General features: G+C 35.4%; 1 protein-coding gene across 1 annotated transcript in view; it reads left to right on the top strand.

Annotated features, from left to right (window-relative positions):
• The window catches only part of NDUFAF2 (NADH:ubiquinone oxidoreductase complex assembly factor 2), a 134,557-nt gene that overhangs the window by 83,273 nt on the left and 26,531 nt on the right, over positions 1–24,753 (top strand). Inside the window, exons 2-3 of the mRNA XM_025892469.2 lie at positions 3,778–3,867; positions 16,707–16,747. Coding sequence (XP_025748254.1) covers positions 3,778–3,867; positions 16,707–16,747 — 131 coding nt within the window. The remainder of the gene's footprint in view (positions 1–3,777; positions 3,868–16,706; positions 16,748–24,753) is intronic.

Here is a 24,753-nt window from a genome sequence, read left to right as displayed (position 1 = left end):
TTACTATTCAGTACTGTGGTAAGCAAGAGCCCCTTTACCTCCCCAGTTTACTTATCCATCTATCTCTACCTTTTAGTGGTTTGGTTTTATGGATTCCTCTTTTATTCTAGTAGCATATTTAGTTCTCAAGCATTTTGGTCTCAGGATCTCTTTAAACTTTTCACAATTATTGAAAGAGCTTTGTTTATGAGATATGCATTTATATTTATATTGAAACTAAAACCAAATTTTAAGTGTTTATTCTTTAAAAATAAAACTAGTACAGGGCGCCTGGGTGGCTCAGTCGGTTGAGCATCTGACTCTTGCTTTCAGCTCGGGTCGTGCTCTCATGGGTCACGAGACTGAGCCCCTTGCTGGGCTCCATGCACAGCGGGGAATCTGCTTGAAGATTCTCTCCCTCTGCCCCTCCTCCCACCCATTCTCTCTCTCTCTCTAAAAAATAAATTAATCTTTAAAAAAATAAAAATGAAACTAGTAATCTATTACATAAGAAAATTTTTTTTGTTGTTTACATAAAGAATGCATTTTTTTTATCAGAAATAACTATACTTTCCCAAACAGAAACATTCAGAGAAAAGGGTAGCTTTGCTTTATGTTTTACAAGTCTTCCTGATGTCTAGCTTAATAAAAGACAGCTGGAGTTTTTCATATCTGCTTCCTATTCAGTCTGTTGCTATATCACATGTAGCCTCTGGAAAACTCCACTGTACGTTCATGAGAGAATGGAAGTGAAAAAGGCAGCTAACATTCTTCGTATTTTCATTAAAATAGTGTTGGCCTCACAGTCCCCTTAAAAGGGTCATTGGCACCACACAGAGTTTCCCACAACAATTTGAGAATAGCTGGTCTGTAATTCCTTAATTATTTTGGTGCTCAGATTTATCCCAGATTTAGCAAATAGCAACCCCTGTAAGCTGGCTCAAGTTCTTGTGACAGGCCCCCCTCTTTCTTTCTTTCTTTCTTTCTTTCTTTCTTTCTTTCTTTCTTTCTTTCCTTTCTTTCTTTCTTTCTTTCTTTCTTTCTTTCTTTCTTTCTTTCTTTCTTTATTAATTATTTATTTTTATTTATTTATGAGAATTCTGTTACTTTCTGGCATAGCAAGATGTTCCAGACTCATCTTAAACCCACTCTGCTCAAGGCCTAGAGTTAGCCATTTGTTTAGGTGCAAGTAGAACTAGGAAAAGACATGAAGTTTCTCCAGGAAAGACTTGGTATTTATCAGCCATCTCCCATCCACAGGAATTTCTTATTGGTTATGTTGGCTCCTGTGTCCTGTATCCCACCATGTATATTGCTGGGCCTGTCTCTGTAGAACAGTGTGGTGTCCCAAGTGTGGTCTGCAGAATGACTTTAGGTGATACAAAGATACCCATTAAAATTGTAAATATCTGTCTATTTTATATGTGTTTAAACAAAAAATACAACTACCGTTGACACTTGAACAGCACAGGTTTGAACTTTGCAGGTCCACTTATGTATGGATTTTTTTCAATAAATAAATACACTACTATAGGTGTCTTTTTTCTTCTTTATGATTTTCTTAATAACATTTTCTCTTTTTTGGCTCACTTTATTGTAAGAATACAATATAGAATACATATAGCATATAAATGTATGTTAATTGACTATGTTATCAGTAAGCCTTCTGGTCAAGAGTAGACTAGTAGTTTTTACGGTAAGCTATTAGTAGTTAGCCAAAAGTATTAGGTGGATTTTCTTTTTTTTAAATTATTTTTTTATTTTATTTTAATTCCAGTAGAGTTAACATTAGGTTGGTTTTCCACTACATGGAGAGGTTGGTGACCCTATCCCCCCACATTTTTCAGGGGTCAACTGTAGTATAAGTCAAGCAGTTCATGGTATTTTTTAGGGTAAAGGAGAAGTGAATATTGAAAGAAAAACAAGCCAAATTAAAGAAAAATATTAAGAATATAATGCTATAAAGTATGACAAAAAACACAAAGCTGGATTGAATGAAAATTGTCTGACGTTTAGGACTCTCTGCTCTTGATCCTTCTTGCTCTGTCTGTGTCCAGGGTTCCCATACCCTATTCCAGAAGCACAACAGATGAAATCTGTCTTTTACCTAACTAAGCCTGTCATCTACCTAATACCTGGAGATCTCCCTTTTTTTTCTTTTGTTTTAACTGAATAGGTTTTATATTTTTCTAAACAGAAGAATAGGAAATCTGCTATCCTACGGCAATTAGCTTTAAATCCATGGCAGTAGCTTTAAAATTTTTTAGGTTTGTAAAATAATGTTGTTACTCCTGCAGTCTTTAAATCCCTGTACCATTGACCATTATCTACATGAATTCAGACTTTTTGTTTTGACTGTTTTAATTAAATCTAATGTTTTATTATTAAGTGAAGAAACTATGCATTGTTTTATGTAATAAAACTCATTGGGTACACCAATGTCAATTACTTATTGTTGTGTTAGGACTTATTAAGCCTATACATATATTAGATTAATGTTTTTGTTATCAAAATCATTTTTAAATGTAAATTAGACCCTAAATTTTTGACACCTGATCAGGTACTTAAAATTGCTCTATTTGCAGGGATGGAAATTTTTTGTTGTGATAAGTAGGATTGTCTTTACAACTATTGTATGAAAGCATATTAGTATGATTAAGTGTACAGTTTGTGCATAATTTCTTACTCAGTGGGAGGAATAGACTTCATTCCCAGTTCTTAAAAATTATGCAAGTAGGACTTATTACAAAGAAGGGAGTAGTAGCCCAAATTTCTCTCCCTGACTGGTGTGATCATTGTTAAACCATGCTCCTCCTCTGTTACCACTGTCTCCTTGTTTCAGCTTGCATTCCCTGACTATTTTTTATGCAGGCACACTTGCTAACTTTTGGGAAGTAGCAAGCTTACCTGGTTTCCCCAGGCTCACAGGCTCAATGACAAAGGAACATGTTTTGAAACCATCATTTTGACCTGCTTTGAAGGATATAATTGAGACTTTGTAGAAACAGAAGAAAATACAAAATAGTTTTATGTCTTTTATATGAACTTAAAATACATGCTAATCAAATTTTTATTATTGAGAAAAGTAAGCCTATTGCATTCTCATCGCATCCCCAACCTGTCTACACCTTTTTTCTTTACTGCTCCCTCTGCTCTCATGTTTCTGTATTGCTACCATCCTGTACCAGTGTTGATCTCACACCTGAAGCACGGTACCTATAACTCATCAGCTTTTGCCCTCTTCCTTTAGATCCAGTGAGAGATAGTCACTCAAGATGGGTCATAGAATCCAACCCGTGATTTGGCTCCCTTGGGTTTGCCAGTGTAATGTGGAGACAGAGTGGCAGCAGGATCTTGTGATTCACTGCATACTTAGTAAGGGCCATGAATAGGGATTCCAGCAGCTGCTGGAACCTCTGATACACATACTTGCAGAATTTGAAGGACTCGAACACTGTTGATTATTAAAATGGGGTTTTTTTTTTGGTTATTTTGTTTAATTTTTTTGGCCATTAGTGCCCAAAGATTAATTGGTTGCTCCTTTTTTTTTAACACAGCATCTAGGTTTTTTTTCTACCAAAATTGATTTTACGTACTGTGTAGGAAATTTAAAAATTTTGTAATAAGTTTAGAACTTGCTTTTTCTAAGGTACCTAATTCTAATGGAATCTATTCTTTTTCCTGATAATTCTTTGACCATATAAGGAGATATGCATTATCCAAAGAGAAAATATTACTTGTAGTAACTGCTGTGTCATGAGTTTATTTAAAAATAAAATAATGGCTTTTGTCTTATAGGACAAACCATTCGAGAGAAAAGAATTGTAGAAGCAGCAAATAAAAGAGAAGTGGACTATGAAGTTGGAGATATTCCAGCAGAATGGGAGGGTAAGTTTGTGTTTTTAGTAGTATCTTCTAGAAGGCAAATTGTTTATACAAAATCAGATGTTTATTCTTCTTACAAAAACTTTGGTAATCTGAATCTATGAAATTTTTTTTAATATTGCATTTCTTTGAAAGTTGTGAAGGTGTCACACTCTAGTACAGGAACATATGTCCAGTGAAAGGAACTTGTAAACATTAGCAGAGCTGGTACTAAGGTGAGCAGAGTGAAGCTTCTACAATACAGGATTGAAGGAGGCACTCGCTGTCATGTGCTGACTGTATACTTGCACTCCTCCAGAGTTTTAAGTATCGTTTCTGGCACTCACTACCCACGTGAACTTGGAAAAGTAATTTCATACTTCTCAATCTTAGTTTACTCTTGTACAAATTGTGGATAATACTTGCTGTCACCATCTGGAATATTTGCTCAACTTAAAATGACCCTGGTAACTGACCCCCTGTTAAGACAAGGATGGACACTTGATTCCTATCAGGACTTTCGAATTAAGGTAAGAGTTCAAAGTGAGATAAAACGGGTGCAGTCAGTCTTTCAATACGACTGGAACTATAACATACAATTGTGGGTATTATCTTCAATCAACTATCCAAGCTTTGTTGCAGAAAAAGCTGATCTACTAAGAAGAAAATAGAAACCAGTCTGCAAAGAGAAGAGTATAGTGAGACAGAATATTTCCTAGGTTTCCGGCAAGTTTCCAGTTCTCTGTTCCATTTCTTTCTAAATGAAGTTCAGATGCATATATGTCTTTGAGTGCTAGTGCCACCCCATATCCTTGTAATAAATTTCCCTGTTCCTTACCAGTTCTTTGCCTAACACCTGTCACATACTAAGTGCTCAGTAAATATATATTGAATACATGAAATCCAGCATTTTTAAATGGATTTTAGAATATCTTGTTAATTTTTACAGAAATGCCTCCTGGGATTTTTGGTGGGATTGTGTTGAACATATATATCACTTTGCAAGAACTGACATCTTAACAATAAGTATCTTCTGATCCCTGGACATTATATTTCTCTTAATTTAATTTAGGCCTTTTTTTTGCACATCTTTTGTCAGAATTATAAGTATTTCATATTTTTGATGCTATTGTATATGATAATTTTTTTCAGTGTTAATTTTTGATTGTTCATTACTATCATATAAATATGCAATAGGTATTTGTATGTTGATCTTGTATGCTATGGCTTTGCTAAGCTCAGTTGTTAATATAGTAGCTTTTTTATCAACTTCATCAGATCTTTTTTTACTTAGAAGATCATACAGTCTGTGAATAAAGGCATTTCCTTCGTTCCAGCCTGGATGCCTCTAATTTTTTTAATCTTACCTGTTTGCACTGACTAGAACTTCCAGTATACTGTTGATTAGAAGAGATGAGAATGGACATTCTTGACTTGTTCCTGATGTATTACTCTTTTTATACATTGTTGATTGGTTTATTTAAAATTTTGTTTAATACTTTTATCTTGAGGTATATTGGTTAGTAACTTCTTTTTCTTGTAATGTCTTTGCTTGGGTTTTGTGTCAGTGAAAGCTGATCTCATGAAATGAGTTTGGATATATTCCTTCTTCAATATCTTACAAAACTTTATGTAGAGTTAAAATTATTTTTAAAAAATATTTGGTAGACTTTACTACTGAAGCCATCTGGGCCTGGAGTTTTCAACTACAAATTAAATTGCTTTATTAGATTTAAGATACTCAGGTTATCTATATCTTCTTGAGTGACCTTTGGTAGCATGTTTCTTTCAAAGAGTCTGTTTATTTCATCTAGATTTCCAAATTTTTTTGCATAACACTGACCATAATATTTCCTTATTATTCTTTTAATATCTTTAGAATCTGTAGTGATGTCACCTCTCTCATTCTTGGTTTTTATGGCTAAATTGTGTTCCCCCAAAATCTATGTTGAAGTCTTAACTCCAGCACCTCAGACTATATTTGTAGACTACATTTGGAAATAGAGTCTTTAAAGAGGTAATCAGGTAAAATAAGGTTATTAGGATGGGTCTTAATCCAATATGACTGGTGTCCTCATAAGAAGAGGAGGGTAGGACACAGACATATACAGAGGGAAGAACTTGTGAAAACACAGGAGGAAGACAGACATCTCCAGCCTGAGGTGAGAAACCTTAGAAGAAACGGAACTTGCCAACACCTTGATCTTAGTCTTCTACCTTCCAGAATTGTGAAAAAATAAATTTCTATTATTTAAGCCACTGAATGTTTGGCACTTTACTTTGTTATGGCAGCCCTAACAAACTAATGATTAGTATTAAGGATTATTTATGATTCTATTTTATTTCCTATTGTTGGTTTTCAGCTGTATCTCCACTGAGTGGCTGTTTTGGGTTTTATAGACTATATCTTCCACATATCAAAATCTATATTTATGTGATGTTTCCACTTCATATAGATACAAGAACCTTACAAAGATGTACTGCCATTTCTTCCTTCTAACATTTCTGTTATTGTAATATATTTTAGTTCTACTTGTTACAAACTACACACTGCATTGTTATTTTTATTTAAATAGTGAACTAAGGGCGCCTGGGTGGCTCAGTTGGTTAAGCGACTGCCTTCGGCTCAGGTCCCACACCGGGCTCCCTGCTCAGCAGGGAGTCTGCTTCTCCCTCTGACCCTCTTCCCTCTCATGCTCTCTATCTCTCATTCTCTCTCTCTCTCTCAAATAAATAAATAAAATCTTAAAAAAAATAAAAATAAATAAATAGTGAACTAAGATTTAGAAAGATTTAATCAATAAGAAAAATAAGACATATTTATTCATATTGTTACAATTTCTAACGTTCTTCATTCCTTTTTGTAGATCCACATTTCCATCTGTGATCATTTTCCTTTAGTGTCTAAGGCTTCCTTTAACATTTCTTTAAATGTGAGTCTGCTAGCATTGAACTCTTTCAGCTTTGATATGTATGAAACATATATATATATATTTGGGGGGGCAGAAGGAGAGGGAGAGAGAGAATCTTAAGCAGGCTCCATGCCCAGTGTAGAGCCCAAACAGGCCTCAATCTCACAATCCTGAGATCCTGACCTGAGCTGAAATCAAGAGTCAGATGCTTAACTGACTGAGCCACCCAGGCACCCCTGTATGAAATATAAAGATATTCCTCTGGCTATAATAGTCTAGGTTGATAGTTTTTTTTTTCCTTTTAGTAGTTTAAAGATACTTTACATGGTTTCTATCGAGAAATCTGTTGTCATGCTTTTCTTTGTCCCTTTGTGTGTAATGTGTATATTTTTCTTGTGGCTGTTTTAAAGTTATTCTTTTTTTAACTGGTTTTCAGAAATTTGATCATGATGTACCGTCATATAGTCTCTTGTGCTTGAAATTTCATGAGCTTCTTCGACCTATGGATTTGTAGTTTCAGTCAATTTTAGAAATATTTTGTCCATTATTTCTTCAAATACTTTTCTCTGAGTCCCTTTCTGTGCTTCCTTTTGGGGACTCCATTTACAGTTTTAGGCTATTTGAAGTTGTCTCATAGTTCAAAAACACTCTGATCATTTGTGGAGGTTTATTTTCTTTGAGTTTCATTCTGTATGGTTTCTCTTGCTGTATCTTCAAGTTCACTAATGTTTTCTTTTATAGTGTCAAATTCCTACCAGTCCATCCAGGGTATACCTCATTGCAGACATTGTAACTTTCATCTGAATAAGTTTGATATGGGTCTGTTTTATATCTTCCATGTCTCTACCTAACCTGTTCAATCTGTCCACTAGCTTTTTGAACATATGGAGTACAGTTATAACTGTTTTAATGTTCTTATCTGCTAATTCTACCATCTGTGTCTGTTTTTAGTTGGTTTTGGTTAGTTGATTTTTTTTTCTCCTCAATATGGGAAGTATTTTCCTACTTCTTTGTTGGCTTCGCAATTTCTGATTGGATATCAGACATTTAAAATTTTTGCCTTGTTGGATACTGGATATTTTTATATTCCTATCTATATTGTTGAGCTTTGTTCTGAGGCACAGTTAATTTACTTGGAAAGAGTTTGATCCTTTCAGGGATTGCTTTTAAGATTCATTAGTTGGGACTGGAACAGAGTTTAATCTAGAACTAACTGCACTGCTGATGCAAGTCCTTGCTGAGCACTCTCCTCTGCCCCATCAATCATGAGGTTTTCCACTCTGGGTGGTGGAAATTTACATTACTCTTGACCCTGTGTAAAACGTGAGAACTGTTCCTTCTGATCCTTTCAGGTGGTTCTTTTCCTGGTCTTAAGAGTTTCTTACTCACATGAACTCTTAGTGCTCTGCTGAATACTTGATAGCAGCCTCCTGCCAATCTCCACAGTTTTCTCTCTGTGTAGCTGTGTCATGTCTGATAGTCTGTCCTGCGAATTTTAGTCAGCTTGGTCTCCCTAGACTCCCAGCTTCATCTGTATAACATAGGTAGTATGATGAATTTTAGCAGGATCCCCTCCCCATGCCACAGCCTGGAAACTCACAGAGCAGTAAGTGAGGCACTGTTTCTTTTAACATTCTAAAGGGATCACTATATTTCATTACTTAATGTCCACTGTCTTGAAAATTATTGTTTCATGTAACTTGTCCCTGTTGCTCCATGTTGCCTAGAAGCAGAAAACAGCTTTCTTTCAATTCATTTAATCAATTTTAAATTCATTTATGTGTTTTGCATGAATCAGCAGTTTATACCTTTTTTATTGCTGAGTAGAATTTTCTCATATTGATATACCAATTTGTCCATTCACCAGCTGTAGGACATTTAGGTTGTTTATACTTTATAACATTTATAACTGGAGCCACTAAATAAATTCATATTTCTATTCAGGTATAAATATATGAACATAAATTTTCACTTCTTTCAGGTAACTACCTTGAATTGGCATTTCTAGGTCAGGTGGCAAGAATAGATTCAACTTAAACTGCTAAACTGTTTTTTAACATGGCTATACCATTTAGCTTTCCCATTAGCAGTGTATGGAATGTTATATTTGCTCCTCATCTTCACTAGCCTTTGGTGTTGTCAGTGTCACTAGATCTGATCCATTGTAATAGGTGTGTTGTAGTGTCTCATTTTGGTTTTAATTTTTATTTCTCTAGTGCCTAGTGATGCTGATCATCTTTGCATGACCTTGTTTGCCATTTGTATATCTTCTTTACTCTAGTGTCTATTCTTATCTTTTTGCTCAGAAATTTTTCATTTGATTGGGTTTTTTTCCCAACTTATTTTTGAGGGTTCCTTATTTATGTTCAATACAATTCCCTTCCCATGTATGTGATTTGTAAATATTTTTGTCCCAGTCTGTGGCTTGTTTTTCCATTCTTTTGACAGTGCCTCTTGGAGAGCACACATTTATAATTTTAATAAAGTCCAATTTATCATTTTTTTCTTTGATATATCATGATCTTGGTGTTGTAAGAAATTTTTGCTTAACCCAAGGTCATGAATATTTTCTCCTGTGATTTCTTCTAGAAATTTTATAGTTTGGGGTTTTAGACTTATATCTGTGATCCATTTTATTCTATTTTTTTGTATGATATAGGTATCAGTTTTATTTATATGGATATCCAGTTTTTTCCAGTACTATATTTTTATTGTGTTAAAATACACATGGCATAAAATTTACAATCTTAACCATTTTTAGGTGCACAGCTCAGTGGTATTAAATACATTGACTTTATTGTGTAGCCATCACTACCATCTATCCCCTTAACTCTTTTCATCTTGTAAAACAAACTCTGTACCATTAGACAATAATTCTCCGTTCTTCCTTACCCTTCCCTGGTAACCATCATTATACTTTCTGTCTTTATGGTTTTAACTACTCTCCCAGCACTATTTCTGAAATGACCATCCTTTTCTCACAGTTTTAGCACCTTTGTTAAACATCATTTGTCTATATAGATGTGGGCTATGTATTCTCTATTCTGTCCATGGATCTGTCTGTCCTTTTCCCAATGCCACACTGTCTTGATTACTGAGACTTTGTAATAAGTCTTGAAATAGGTAATTTGAATCCTCCAATCTCTTTTTCAAAACTATTTTAATTAGTTTGGGCCCTTTGTCATTATATATGACTTTTAGTATCAGCTTATCAGTTACTACCAAAAAATCCTTCTTAGATTTTCATTGGGAATGTATTGAATTTATAGATCAGTTTTCATTGGGAATGTATTGAGTTTTCTATGAACACAGCATATTCTCTCCATTTCCTTAGGTCTGTCCTTCATTTTTTCATCTATAATTTTTTAGCTTACAGATCTGGCACATATTTTATTAAATTAAAACCTAAGTGTTGGGTCACCTGGATGGCTCAGTCCATTAAGCGTCCAGCTCTTGATTTCAGCCCAGGTCATGATCTCAGGGTTGTGGGATAGCATGGGGCTCCTCGCTCACCAACCTGTGGTAACCCCCATTCTACTCTGTGCTTCTATGAATTCAACTTTTTTACATTCCACATAAAAATGAGATCATGTAGTATTTTTCTTTCTGTGTCTAGTGTATTTCATTTACCATATCTTCTAGGTTCATCTGATATTGTCACAAATAACAGGATTGTCTTCTTTTTAAGGTTGAATAATATTCCATTGTAAATATGTGTGTGTGTGTGCACACATACCACAATTTCATTATTCATTCATCTGTGAATGAACACTTATGTTGTTTCCATACCTTGGCTGCAGAGAAAATGGGAGCGCAGATATTGCTTCACGACAGTGATTTCATTTCCTTTGGATATATACCCAGAAGAGGGATTGCTGGATCATATGGTGGTTCTTTTTTTTTATTTTTTGAGGTACCTCCATACTGTTTTCCATACTGGCTGTATCAGTTTACATTCCCACCAACACATAACACTGACTAGTTAGAATTTAAAAGAATGATGATACAAAGTGTTAATGAGTATGTAAACTTTGTGTTTACATACACAAATGAGTACCTGAAACTTTCATAAATAGTTTGGCTGAAGTGTAAATGGTACAACTACTTTGGAAAACAGTTTATTAATTCTTTGTAAATTTTTAACATACACATACCCTATAATCCAGAAGTTCTGTTGGATATTAACCCAGAGATATAAAAACATAGGTCTACCCAAACACTTGTACCCAAAGTTTTCGTAGCAGCTTTATTCATAAAAGCCCAAAATGGAAAGCTGTGCAAACACCCAACAAAAAATGAGTGGATAATAGCACTGTTATTTTTCTATACAGTGGAATACTGTGTAGTGATAAAAAAATGAACTGCTACTATGCTCGTTGTATTTGTTTTTTATTGCTCCATATCAGTATTACCACACACTTAGTTTAAAACCCTACATATTTATCATCTCCTAGTTCCTGTGGTCACAGATCCAGGCACAGCCTTGATGGGTTCTCTAGTTAGGATCTCACAGGGCTGCAATCAAGGTGTCCAGGGCTGCTTTCTCATCTGGAGGTGTGAGTGTGGAAGGATCCACTTTCCCACATGTGTGGTTATTCATAGCATTCATTTCTTTACAGTTGTAGGACTGTGAGCTTTAGTTTTTCACTTGATGCTGGCCAGAGGCCACCCTAAGCTCCTAGAGGTCACTGGCAGTTCTTTCCACATAGGATCCTCCAACATGGCCACTTTTTCCCTTACAGCCAGCAAGGGAGAAGCTCCAGCAAGATAGATGCTGTAATCCTACCTAACATAATCATGTACTCATAGACATCCCATCACCTTTGCCCTATTATCATAGTTAGAAGTAAGTCACAGGGCCTGCCTTCACTCAAGGGGAAGAGCCCACACACAGGTGTGGACATCAAGAGATGGGGGCTGTGGAGCCTACCTTAAGAGTCCGTTCTCCAGACACAGTTACATGGATGAACTTTAACATTATGTTGAGTAAAACAAGTTAGATGTAAAAGAGTACATACTGTAAAATTCTGTTTATATGAAATTGTAGATAAGGCAGAACTAATCAACAGTGACATTAAGTGTAGCACTAAATAATTAGGGGCTGTGGATGGATTAGGGTGGGTGTTTGCATGTGGTCAGACATTAGACAATTTATGGGAGTGATGGAATTGTTCTATATACTGATTGTGATGCTGGTTAGAAGGTTGTATACTTTTTCAGAATTTATGGAATTGTACACTTAAAATGGTTTCACTGTATCTCGATAAAGTGGATTAAGAAAAAAGAACAATAATCATCATGAGCATCACAAAATATTTAACTTAAATGTGCCAACTAAATCTAATAATATCTTTAAGATATGCCCAAGGGTCAGTAATCAGAAAGTGACTCATTTCATAATATATCATTTGAAGGATTTTCACAGTTAAAAAATATGGATTCTTATTTTTGTAGTTTTTTATAATGTATACACACCCAGAACTGGCAAAGATCATTTTTTAAAAGATGAGGCTTTATTATAGTGTTTTCTTTTCCTTAAGTGAAGTATACAACCCATATTTCTAATATAGTATCTTTTGGATGCAAACTGTTGACAAGCTTTCTGTAATTTTAGTTTTGAATGGGCACTGTACTGACTCTAGTGATAAATGTCTCATTTACCTTAACCCCAGTTGGTACTGCTTCTAAAAGTGTGTTAGCCATTTTCAGTGCTTATGGAAATTTGAAGAATGTATGCTTCATGAAGTATTTTCCTGCTTGCTTCTTCTAGTCTCTTTTAGTGATTAATGGGAACTTTAATTTGCATGCTCACTTTTATGCTTATTATAATGTGTTATGTTCCAATAAGAGTATTAAAGTTCAATGAAGATCTCATGCATACTAATGAGAATGCAAATGAACATTGATGAAAGAATGCTAGGATCTTAAGGCATAAACTGTCCAGTTATCTTGCTAAATTCTACTCAAACAATGGTTACATTATAATGAAGACTGATACAGAATCCACCATACAGATATAATTAGCAATGGCAAAATCATTATATAATTTATAATTGGATAGAGGTTCAGTTCCAGATTGTTATGAGGATAAAAAAAAGAAATGTAATGATTTGATATTAATGCTTATTTTTATTCCTTCCTCTTCCTAACCTTTGCCAACCTTCAGCAGGATATTGCCTTTGTTGCAGATAGTTATTGGGAAAGTTAGATAAGATTATATAAATGAGTGATCACATCGAATATTTCCAGCTGTAACCTTTATTGGATACATAGCAGTAAATGGGCATCAACCATAATCTCAAGAACATTTCAAGTATCTGGTTATTGTAGAATTATACAAATTTATCTCAGCAGTTGCATTTATTTATCTAGATAAAACAAAGATCTTTTTCCTTGAGCCATTTAAAACAAAGCTAAAGAAGTCCTGTATCCTTCCTGAGAGAATAGTGTGTCTCATGAGGGCGACTATTCTAGGCAGTTCTTAATATGTTATCTGAGTTATATTGCATTCTTCCGTGCATGAATTTTATAAATTTATACAAACCAGTAAACTTTAGAAAACACATCAGTTACTCAGTCTATTAATTTATGTTGGGACTTTAAAAAATTATTGAGATTCTATTGTGTTTACATACACAAATGAGTACCTGAAACTTTCATAAATAGTTTGGCTGAAGTGTAAATGGTACAACTACTTTGGAAAACAGTTTATTAATTCTTTGTAAATCTTTAACATACACATACCCTATAATCCAGAAGTTCTGTTATATTAACCCAGAGATATAAAAACATAGGTCTACCCAAACACTTGTACCCAAAGTTTTCATAGCAGCTTTATTCATAAAAGCCCAAAATGGAAAGCTGTGCAAACACCCAACAAAAAATGAGTGGATAATAGCACTGTTATTTTTCTATACAGTGGAATACTGTGTAGTGATAAAAAAATGAACTGCTACTATGCTCGTTGTATTTGTTTTTTAACAAATTTTTTTACCAAAAAACTGAAAATGCTGTTTTATAGACTCATCCATAAGACAGATTGTTGTTTTTCTCATGGTAATAGTAAGTATGCATCGTGCCATTATACTTTTCAGCATGATCTCATGCCAATAGTAGGTGTTCACAGACTCTCAAATACATGGTATTCATTAGTAAAAAGTATAATAGTTAATAATGATTTTTATTTTAAATAATATGAAAGTGTTTTTTAAATTTTATTTTATTATGTTATGTTAATCACCATGCACTACATCATTAGTTTTTGATGTAGTGTTCCATGATTCATTGTTTGCATATAACACCCAGTGCTCCATGCAGTATGTGCCCTCCTTAATACCCATCACCAGGCTAACCTATCCCTCCACCCCCCTCCCCTCTAGAACCCTCAGTTTGTTTCTCAGGGTCCCATAGTCTCTCATGGTTTGTCTCCCCCTCCGATTCCCCCCCCTTCATTTTTCCCTTCCTACTATCTTTTTTCATTTTTTTTAACATATAATGTAGTATTTGTTTCAGAGGTCTGAGATTCATCAGTCTTTCACAATTCACAGCACTCACCATAGTACATACCCTCCCCAATGTCTTATCACCCAGCCACCCCATCCCTCCCACCCCCCACCACTCCAGCAACCCTCAGTTTGTTTCCTGAGATTAAGAATTCCTCATATCAGTGAGATCATATGATACTTGTCTTTCTCTGATTGACTTAATGAAAGTGTTTTTGAATCAAGACAGATAGTTGTCGCTACAAGGCCTTACTTATTGATAGCTCTCATAAGGGGGTTGGCAAACTTTCTTTAAAAGGCCAGGTGATAAATATCTTGGGCTTTGTGGGTTCTACTGTCTTTGTTACAACTACTCAACTCTTGTTGGTGTAGCGCAAAAGCAGCTATAGATATGTTAACAAGTATGGCTGTGTTCCAATAAAACCGTATTTACTGACACTGAAATTTGAATTGTATGTAATTTTCATGTGTCATGAAATATTGTTCTTCATTTGATATTTTTTTCAACCATTTAAAAATGTAAAAACAAGCCGTGGTGGGTTGAATTTGGCTTGCGGGCTAAATAGTTTGCCAACCCTGCCCTGGCAGTTGATTTTTTAAAACCTTTCAGAGGTATATGGCTCATGTTGAATTATTTTAAAACAAGCCTCTGTCCTAGAAAAAAAGAACGTCCATAAATAGTTAAGTAACTTATTTTGACCATAAAGAGGCAGTTGAAAATTCCATAAAGCACTTTATTTCCTTGATTGCACAGAGGAGTCTTACTATTGCTAAGCTGGATTTTCTAACACAGGCAAAAGTTCCATTACAACAAATATTCACATAGTGGAAGGATTTTATAGTGGACGTATTCATTCAACAGCTGCATTAAGTACCTACTGTTTGGAGGCATTTAAGTGGTAGAAACATAAATCTCCCATGGATGCACCTTGCCCCTGACAGCCTTACAAGCCTAACAAGGAACATAAAATCTGTACAAGTTGTGACTAGAAATGGACCAGATAGGAGTGGAAGCTAAGAAGAAAGAGAATGCAGAGAACAGGGATAGAAACTCAGAAGTAGGTGTGTAGAGAAGGTTAAAATCCTGGGACTATATTAAAAATACATTCTATGGGATCAGTGCAAGGCCTGCAGTTGAATGTTGCTGTCTGTACCCCCAGTAGCCATTCAGTACTGGACTTGTCATGAGGACAGTTCCTGGTGCTATGATTTGAATGACAGAAGGCTGGCTGGTGGAGCTGGTCCGAAGAAAAGGGAGCTGGTGAGCAGACGGAGCTCAGGTTTTAGAGCCAGTTGAACAAGGGGTTGATTCCCAGGCTGTTACTAATTATGTGAATTTAGGCAGATTGCTTAATCTTTCTGAACCTCAGTTTCCCAATCTGTAAAATGGGGTCAGTAATCCTTATTGTCCTGCATGTAATTACAGTTACGACCTCTTCCTCTTCTAGTTTTATGTTCTTTGCTTGTTGCTTAGTGAAATTTGAGAGACTGCCTAGTAGAACATGGATAGCTTTTGGAGCTAGAGACAGGGTCAAATCTGGACTCAGATGCCACCATTACTACCTAATGTATAAATTTGAGAAAGTTATTTAGTTTCTCTATTAAATTAGGATACCTCACAATTTTGTAATGAAAACTAAATCAACTAAAGTGATCAGACAGTTTTCTACTTTTTAAAGACCAAATTCCTAAGTATATTTACTCACAGTTTTCTATATATCCCCATAGGCCAAGCAGATATTATTGATCTTAGTTTGTTTTTTTGAGTCTGTTATAAAAAAATAGGTTTATGGAATAATAGTGATAATGATAGTATTAACTTAGACAATGCTTACTGTATGCCAGATTCTGACCTAAGAATTTATAGATATCATTTCATATAACTTTCACAACAACTCTAAAATGTAGATACTACTATTGTCTATATTTTACAGATAGGAAATCTGATTTTTAAGAAAATTAAATAGCTTCCCCCAGGTGACACAGCTAGTAAGTGATGAAGCTGGGATTTGAACCCAGAATATCTGATTCTATTCTCCTAAACGATGTACTATATGTCTTCCATGTGATTCTGATACATTTCCCTAGAGGCACCTGCCCTACTTCCTTCCTATTGCTATAAAGCATCAGGTACTCAGTTGAGTTCAGATGATTTTGAGGTCTGATTTTAGATGTGGACTGTCCCCTCCTTAATAAACTCCCTATGCTGCTTGTATTTTTTTATGACACAAATCACGACCTGACATCATATGTTTGTATGTTTATTTTCTGTTCCCCTTCACAAGTATAAATGCTGCAGGAGAGGAGGAAATTCATGTTTACTTTTTTCTTTATGCCCAGTGCCTAAAACAATATGTAACAGGTGCTAATAAATATTTGTTTTATGCATGAATGAATAAAGTGTGCAAATTATCAAAAACTTACTTTAAAGTATCATTTTTCTTTCTAGCTTGGATTAGAAAAACAAGAAAGACTCCACCTACTATGGAGGTAAGAATACACAATGAAAATATTCAAATAGCATGTTTTTATAATGCTGTGTTTCTCAATTAAGAGTTTACATAAAGCCTCGGAATAAATATTATGTATCTTCCCAGAGTGTTAATTTTACTCCACAGAAAACAATTTAAAATGTCTTTATAATAAAATAAATGCACACGTTATGGAATGTAACATGAAATTCATGTGAATTTTTAAATGAAATAAGAAAAATGCAATACAAAACAAAAATACATTTTGGAAAGTTTAGACTGAGAGCAGCTTGCATCAGGACATTTCACCTGGTTCCTGGGAGCTATGTTCTGGTATGGGTGCTTGATGGAAAAGTCTGAGAAACATTGAATGTCATGGTCCTGTCCAAATCATGCTCTGCTTATTTTGCCCTTAACTTTATAGCAAATGTAAACTTTTATAATTTTGTATACATTTAACTCTATCAAGTATCTGAAGAAACTTCAAAATATACAATTAGCATGTAACATGAAACAGATTAATAGTTGAATTTTTATTTTAAACTTTAAAAACATAGTTTTGGTAATATGCAGAATAAAAAGTATAACAATGCTATGATGTACATATTTTTAAAACATCTTTCATAATTTTTATTTTAAAACAGTAACAAAGTGTTCTAAAAATACTTCGTAAATGTATTTCATAAGAGGAGAATTCCCAAATTCATTAGTGTACTGCCTATTCCTTTTCTTCTGTTTAGGACTTCCTTTCTGTTTTCTCTCCCCTCTCCCATCACTACTACAACTCTGATAACAAGAGAAATGGGCTCCAACACTCAGGCCCCACTTGTTGAGAGGTAGAATTCATGATGACCCATAAATTGGCATACTTATGCTCCATTTCTCCTGTACTAGCCCAACAATGTTTGTCAGCCCAGGGTCTGAATGAGTGCATCTCTAAGCCCATTTCTAGCTTTGTATGTTGCTTTCACTATGGCCCTGCCCTACTCTTGTCAGATCCTTCTTTCTAATATCAGTGAATCTTGGAATAAAAAGGAAGAAAAGTCATTGTGATCCAAGATTCAGAGGCATCCCCAGTCGTTTACAGTGGTGGGAATCATCGAGGAGCCCTCCTGAGAACCCTTCTCTTGAACATAGTAAGAGCTCCTGTTCTCAGAACTAAAGATATTTCTTCTATCCTTAGAACTTTAAAAGCCTTCTTCAATGGAAACATTGATATGCAGAGTGATTAGATGGAGAAAACTGCAACAATTAGGCCTAAGACACCACCCCTGTAAATTTCAGGTTTTTTCACACAAGCTCCAATTAGAACAATAAGACCAAGCCATTCCATCCATGGTGCTCACATTCTTGAATATATGAAAAGGAGCCTTCCCTTGCCTCTTTTCTAAAGTTCTATCAGTCTCATCCTTCTTTATGCTCTGCTGTACCCTCCCAACACAAACACACACACACACACACACACACACACACACACACACACACACACACACACACCCTTTTCCTCCCTCCTGATCTTTTCCATTGTGTTTCAGGAATTTCTCTTTCTTTGTTAGCAAATTACCCTTCACCTTTAATTTTTTTTTATTTTAAAATATTTTATTTATTTATTTGACAGAGAGAGAGAGAACGCAAGTAGGCAGAGTGGCAGGCAGATGGAGAGGGAGAAACAGGCTCCCCGCTGAGCAGGGAGCCCGATGTGGGGCTCGATCCCAGGACCCCAGGATCATGACCTGAGCCGAAGGCAGCCGCTTAACTGACTGAGCCACCCAGGCGCCCCCACCTTTAATATTTTCTTAGGAACTTTCTCTACCACAAAGCCGCAACTGAAATCTGCCTGTGTTTGAAAGATAGTGAGCCTCTTCATGCTCATTTTACCACAACCCACAGAAAGAAAGTGGGTTCAACTGCCCCTTTCTTTCCCTAGTCACTTCTAAAAATATTCTTTCATTTTGTGGGCCCAGGGGAGAGTAGTAACTTGGCAATCTTAGTATATTTTTCTCCACCTGTTTATAATTTTTGTCTCTGCCAACCTCTAGGCCACTCCCTACACTGATGGTGGAGATGAGAACCAAACTTACAGACTTCTTCAGTGCCTTCCCAAGTCTTAGCTGTTCCATTTTGTTTGTTTGTCTGTTTTTACTTCATCCACACTAATATCCCTACCTCAATTGAACAACCGCTTCCATAGCCACACCTTAGTTCTTAACACCAAACACCATTCTACCACAAAGACTTGTAAATTCTTAAATTCCAGATTCTGTATGTGTCATAGTAAGAGAATAAAACCTATATTTAATGTAAAATAAGACAAGTATACAGAAAACGACAGGAATTAAATGTATAGCTTAATGGGTTATTTTAAGGTGAATTCCACACAGGTCAGAAACAGAACTTTGTCAGCTACTCCAGAATCATATGCCCTGTCTCAATACAACCTCCCCCAAAAGAAACCCTGAACTTGACTTTTACAATAATCCTTTTCTCACACTTTTAACTAATTTGACCACCCAGATGTACATTATAGTTTAGGGTTGTCCATTTTGTAAAAACTTCATATTTGATTTAAATATCTGTCAATCTTTGTGGTTCTCCTCCACCCCTTTTATTTTCTTCTAAATTTGTCTGTTGAAAAACCTAGCCCATTTGACCTGAAGAGCTTGCCACAGTTTAGATTTTGTCGATCTTATGTTCTTCATGTAGTTCAACACGTTACTCTGTCTTCTGTCTTTCAATTTAGCAGCTGGATCCAGAGGCTGGATACTCATGTTTTGATTCTTTTGTAAAGATTGTAGAAAATGTTTGACAAGACTATGGGAGAGCACATCTGGTTGTCCCTCTTTTTGTGATCTTCACAGTTGCTTTTGCTTAATGCCTATATCAATTCATTGGAAACAACCTCCTAATCTTGCATGCCTGTTAAAACTAGTTAGTTTTCAAGATGTTACCAATCATTCAAGCTCTCAACTTTTTTTCAAGTCTCTTAGTGAACTCCCACCCCAGAGACTTTTTTCCCTTTCACTTTTACACTATGGTTAAAGGCTAGCCAGTAATGCTTAAAATGCCATTTATAGTAGCATCAGAACATAAAACAGCCTGATAAAAATTAAGCAAAATATATGCAAGACATGTACACTTAAAACTACAGAATGCTGGTGAGAGAAATTGAAGAAGACCTAAATTAATGGAGAGAAATATCTGTTCGTGGGTAGGAATATTTAATATTGCTGAGATGTTAATTCTTCCAAATTGATCTGCAGCAGCAAGTCTTACACTTTATCATGCATCAGAATCACCAGGAAGGCTTGTTAAAACACAGATTTCAGGGTCCCAGCCCTAGAGTTTTTAATCCCCTAGGTCTAGGGGAAGGCCTGAATATTTTCTTTATAACAAGTTCCTTGGTGATGCTGATGCTACTGGTCCATACTTTGTGAACCACTGATGTAGAGAGTCAGTCAAATAAAAATCCAATTAAAATCCCATCAGACTTGTCGAAATCAAGATGTATATGAATTCTAAAATGTATTTGAAAATGCAAAGGCCCTAAAGTAGCTGAAAACAATCATAAAAAAGGAGACAAAAATTAGAGGACATATACTGTCTGGCATTAAGATTTACTCTATAGTAATTACATAGTAATCAAGACAGTGTGGTACTGGCGTTGGGATATATAAATAAGTGAATGGAAAAGAATAGAGGATCCAGAAGTATATACTATACAGCCAATGGGCTTTTGACAGTAGCACCAAAGGAACACAATTACAAATGGAAAGTCTTTTTAACAAAAGATGCTAGAATAACTTAATATCCATGTGGGAAAAAAATAAACCTTGATCCCTACCTGACATCATGTACCAGTACTAATGCAAGATGGAGCAGAGACTAAACATAAAAGCTAAAACTTATAATGTTTCTAGAAGAAAACATAGTGGAGTATCTTCACAACTTTGAGGTAGGCAGGACATAGAAAGCACTATCCAGAAGGGAGAAACACTAATGAATTAAACGTAATCAAAATTAAAAACTAAGCTTATCCAAAGAGAACATTAGGAAAGCAATAAACTAGGAGAAAATAATCACAATCCATGTATTTGACAAAGGACTCGTATCCACACTAAATAAAGAACACCTCAACTCAATGATTTAAAAGAAAAAAAGACAAAACTAATAAAAACTGGATAAAAACCTTGAACAGTCACTTCATAAGATACAAGAATGATCACTAGGCATGTGAAAAGATACTCACCATCTCTAGTCGTCAGGGAAACCACAATGAGATGCCACTATACTGCACACACATGAAAAGAGCGAAAATTCAAGAGATTAGCAATAGCTATACCTAAAGCAACCATAACTTTTGTGCAGTGCTGGTTGTTGTGAAAGTAATACAGCCATTTCCAAAAACTGGCTGTTTATTATAAAATCAAACAAACACCTAACCTATGACCCCACATTTTTTCTCCTGGCCTCTTTGAAGGCATGAAGGAATAAATTTTTAGGCACACTTCTTGGGAAGCTCTAGCCAAAAGAAGGTTTCATTGCTTGGCAGACCATGCAAGGCCTCCTGATATGTACCCAGCCCAGTTTTCTTACTTTTCTCCTTACACTTGGTACGCCCACTCTCCTCTCCGAGGAACTTCTTGCGGTCTCTCAGGTTTACTGTCTTTCCCCTCTCTCATCAGCTAGCACACTTCTGCTCGTGCTTAATTCCCTTTAAAATTCTTTGATGCTTTCCTCAACTTTTTATCTCATAGAGTTAATCACTCCTTTCTGGATATAACTATATGCCTTGTACAGCTGTATAGCCCTTTGAGTCCAGTATTACCACTCTTTGTTTTGTTCATCTGTCTTTCTGACTATATTGTAAGCTGTACGGTGCAAGGATTATGTCTCATTCATTTGTAGGTCACAGACACCTAACACAGAGCCTGATTCATTATTAGATAGGCTTTTGTCAACAGAATTGGAAATCTCAGTGACATGTCAGTATATTACTTGGTTTCCATGACAGAGTTTGAATTTCTGACAGCCAATTATAAAATGACCCTGTAAAACTGAACATATTTTGAAGGTGAGCAGTGCTTGTCCTGCTGTCCTAGAATCCACATTTTGCTGCACGTTGCCGATGTAGTAAGGCACCTGTTTATCAGTGTGGTACCAGTTGAATTAACATGTCACAAAAGTAATGAGGTAGACTTTTCCTAACAGTGACTCTGTTCCATTAGAAATCACGTATAGCAAATACTTTTAAATATTGCTTCTCCTTTCATACTGACAAAACAGTAGGAAACAAAATAAAGTTTTCCATTTTAAAAAGTAAATAGATGTACTGCCAGGTATTGACAAAATACATGACTCAGCAAGAGGTTTACAGACAGTAGAAGAAAGCTGTAATAATGGACCTCACCTGCTTCATTTTTAATACATATGCTCCATGAAAAAGGAAGAGGAAATTCTATAAACCAGTAGAAAATGGAGTTGGAGATGGTGATGCTGTAGTCAAACAAAAGGTTGGGGTAGCGTAGGATAATACTTTACAGTAACTTGTTTACTTGACTGTGTTCTAAGATCTGAACTGGAAGCTCCAAACTCGTTTTTGTCCATGTCCAAGGTGATTCGGATCTAAAAGATATCACAATTACTAAAAGACATGTGAGTTTGAAATAGTTGCCAGAATTTCAGTATATTAATTTACAATAGTAATTCAGTTGGCACGGGAGAAAAACAGTAGGTTACCTGGCGAGTATGGCTTTAGGATATGGGGAGTTAAGTAAAATACATGTTTTAATTGCATCAAGCCTAAAATTGCCTGTTGTGTCCATCTTAAAATAGGGATAATCTGACCCATAGGAATGGAAATATTTAAATAGAATTGGCCACAGTTCCCAACATCTGTCTCTATCCTAGGAATAACCTTATGATTTGGAATAGGAAAAATTGCTACATGCTGGTTGAGGCTTTCAGGGACACACTGTATGGATTGCCAGTGTTTGTCTCTGTGATTGTCTTTTTTTCTTTGCTTCCCCCTTCTGACTGACATATTATTGATTTGGCTCTTACAGTGGTTATATTATGATCAAACGTTGCTGGCCCTGCAGCCATATTCTTTCCTTTATTCTTTTCACATCTCTGTTCTGGCCTATATTGTGTTGATCTTACAGTTTAACTTTCAGCAAGGAATCTTATTTCTGAATTCTTGAGGTCCATTTTACCATTGTCTCCAAGTAGCTGACACTTACTGATTGAGTTCTTAGTGCCCAGTATTATTATGTTCGTTTTATAAGTTACAGAATTGAAATGTCTTAAAATGGATATTTGTGCCTATGTAACCTCACTTTCCTGATACCTTAAATTGCAAGGATGGAGGGTATGTTCTTGTGGAAAAACAGACTCCTGCCTCAAACCTCACACTATCATTTTTGGTTATACAGTGGAAATGGGTGAGAAAATTGCAGTATGCTTGTATGCTGGGTTACAACATCATTCATTAAAGATGAATGACCTGGAGCTGTGTGTATCAGTGGGGCTAAATCTCAGAAACATGATGTCAAGCAAAAAAAGAAGTTACAGAAGATTTCATACAGTATGATACCATTTCTATAAAGTTTGAAATCAAGGAAAGATTAACGGACCTTCAAGCATAATTAGCAAGTTAAGCTATGAATTTACTTTATCTTTTCAAGCCTAATGAAAACGACAGCAAAGGGATTTATTTTAAAAAGCATAAACCTACAAGGTCAAAGAAATTGAAGAGGAAAAACCAGCAACATTGTTTTGGAAGCTGGAAAGCAGATGAACAGGTGGTAACAGATTTAGCAAAATTGAGAATGTCTTCTAATCTGGCAGAGAAGAAAGCCCGGAAGCAATCGGGTTTACATCACAGAACCCCCGAATGCTCAGTAATTGGCAATGCCAGGAAATTCTAAAAGTGGAGTTGAGGCTGGTGCTAAAAACAATAACCCGGTTGAAAATCTGTTTAAGAAGCAATTAGATGCTAACCAATAAATTGTAGGCAAAATGGTAGAATTGGAAAAATCACCATTTTTCAGTGATTACTGTAAATAGCTTACTCAGGAAAAATCATTAGTGTGTACTAAAGCCAATAGGACAGATTTTGTTGGGAAACAGGATATTTACATGAGCTTAAGGTATCTCCTTACAGAATACTTATTAATTACAAAGGGGGGAGAAAAGGTACGTTTATAGTAGATAAATCTAGTGGATACCACCTTAACCAAGTGGTCAAAAGTTATACCAAGTAGAACAACTTGACATCATGTGTGCCCCTTGTGCAATGCACTGAGAATCAGACAATCTCATGTTGTATTTCTTAAAATGCATGATCTTTATCTAATCATGAGAAAAGAACTGGAAAACCTAAGTTGGAACACATTTCAGGTCATGTCAGTGTTATGAACATCAAAGAAAGACTAATCAACATGGCAACTAAATGTAATATGTGACTCTGGATTAGGGGAGCGAACTTAGCTATAAAGGACAGTATTGGGGTAATTAGCAAAGTTTGAACATGAACCGTATATTAAATAATAGTATGATCTCAGGGTTAAGTCTCCTGAAGAAGAAAGAAGGATGCTGTTAAATTCTTTGTGAAAGTTTGAAAACCCAGCAACTTCTCTACCCAGCTGAGAACTGGGAGTTTATATATGGAAAAGGAAAAACAATATCCAGACAAGTTTGAGGGAAGAGGTACCAATCTGAAAATAGGAGTGATTGAATGAACATATACTTACTGAACGTAACGAGTGAGGTTGAATTATTGATAGTGTAATTCCGATACCTGGAAAATACACAGAATTTATGTATTATTTCCAAGGAAAACAAAGCTTAGGTAGGAAAAAGAAAAATAATCCTGGTATACTAGATAACTTATTTGTTATAGTGTGTATTCATAATCATATAAATATTGAATATTGATATACCACTATATTGAGAGTATTAAGCCTCAAGAAGGATGAGGTAAATCCTCATTTTCAATAGTAAGTTAATATACAGTGCTTAAATTTG

This window comes from Callorhinus ursinus, unplaced genomic scaffold (genome assembly GCF_003265705.2).
Source record: "Callorhinus ursinus isolate GAN/ISIS: 27379988/994484 unplaced genomic scaffold, GSC_fseal_2.0 scaffold23, whole genome shotgun sequence".
Taxonomy (NCBI): Eukaryota; Metazoa; Chordata; class Mammalia; order Carnivora; family Otariidae; genus Callorhinus; species Callorhinus ursinus.
This window is presented reverse-complemented; position numbering and strand designations above follow the sequence as displayed.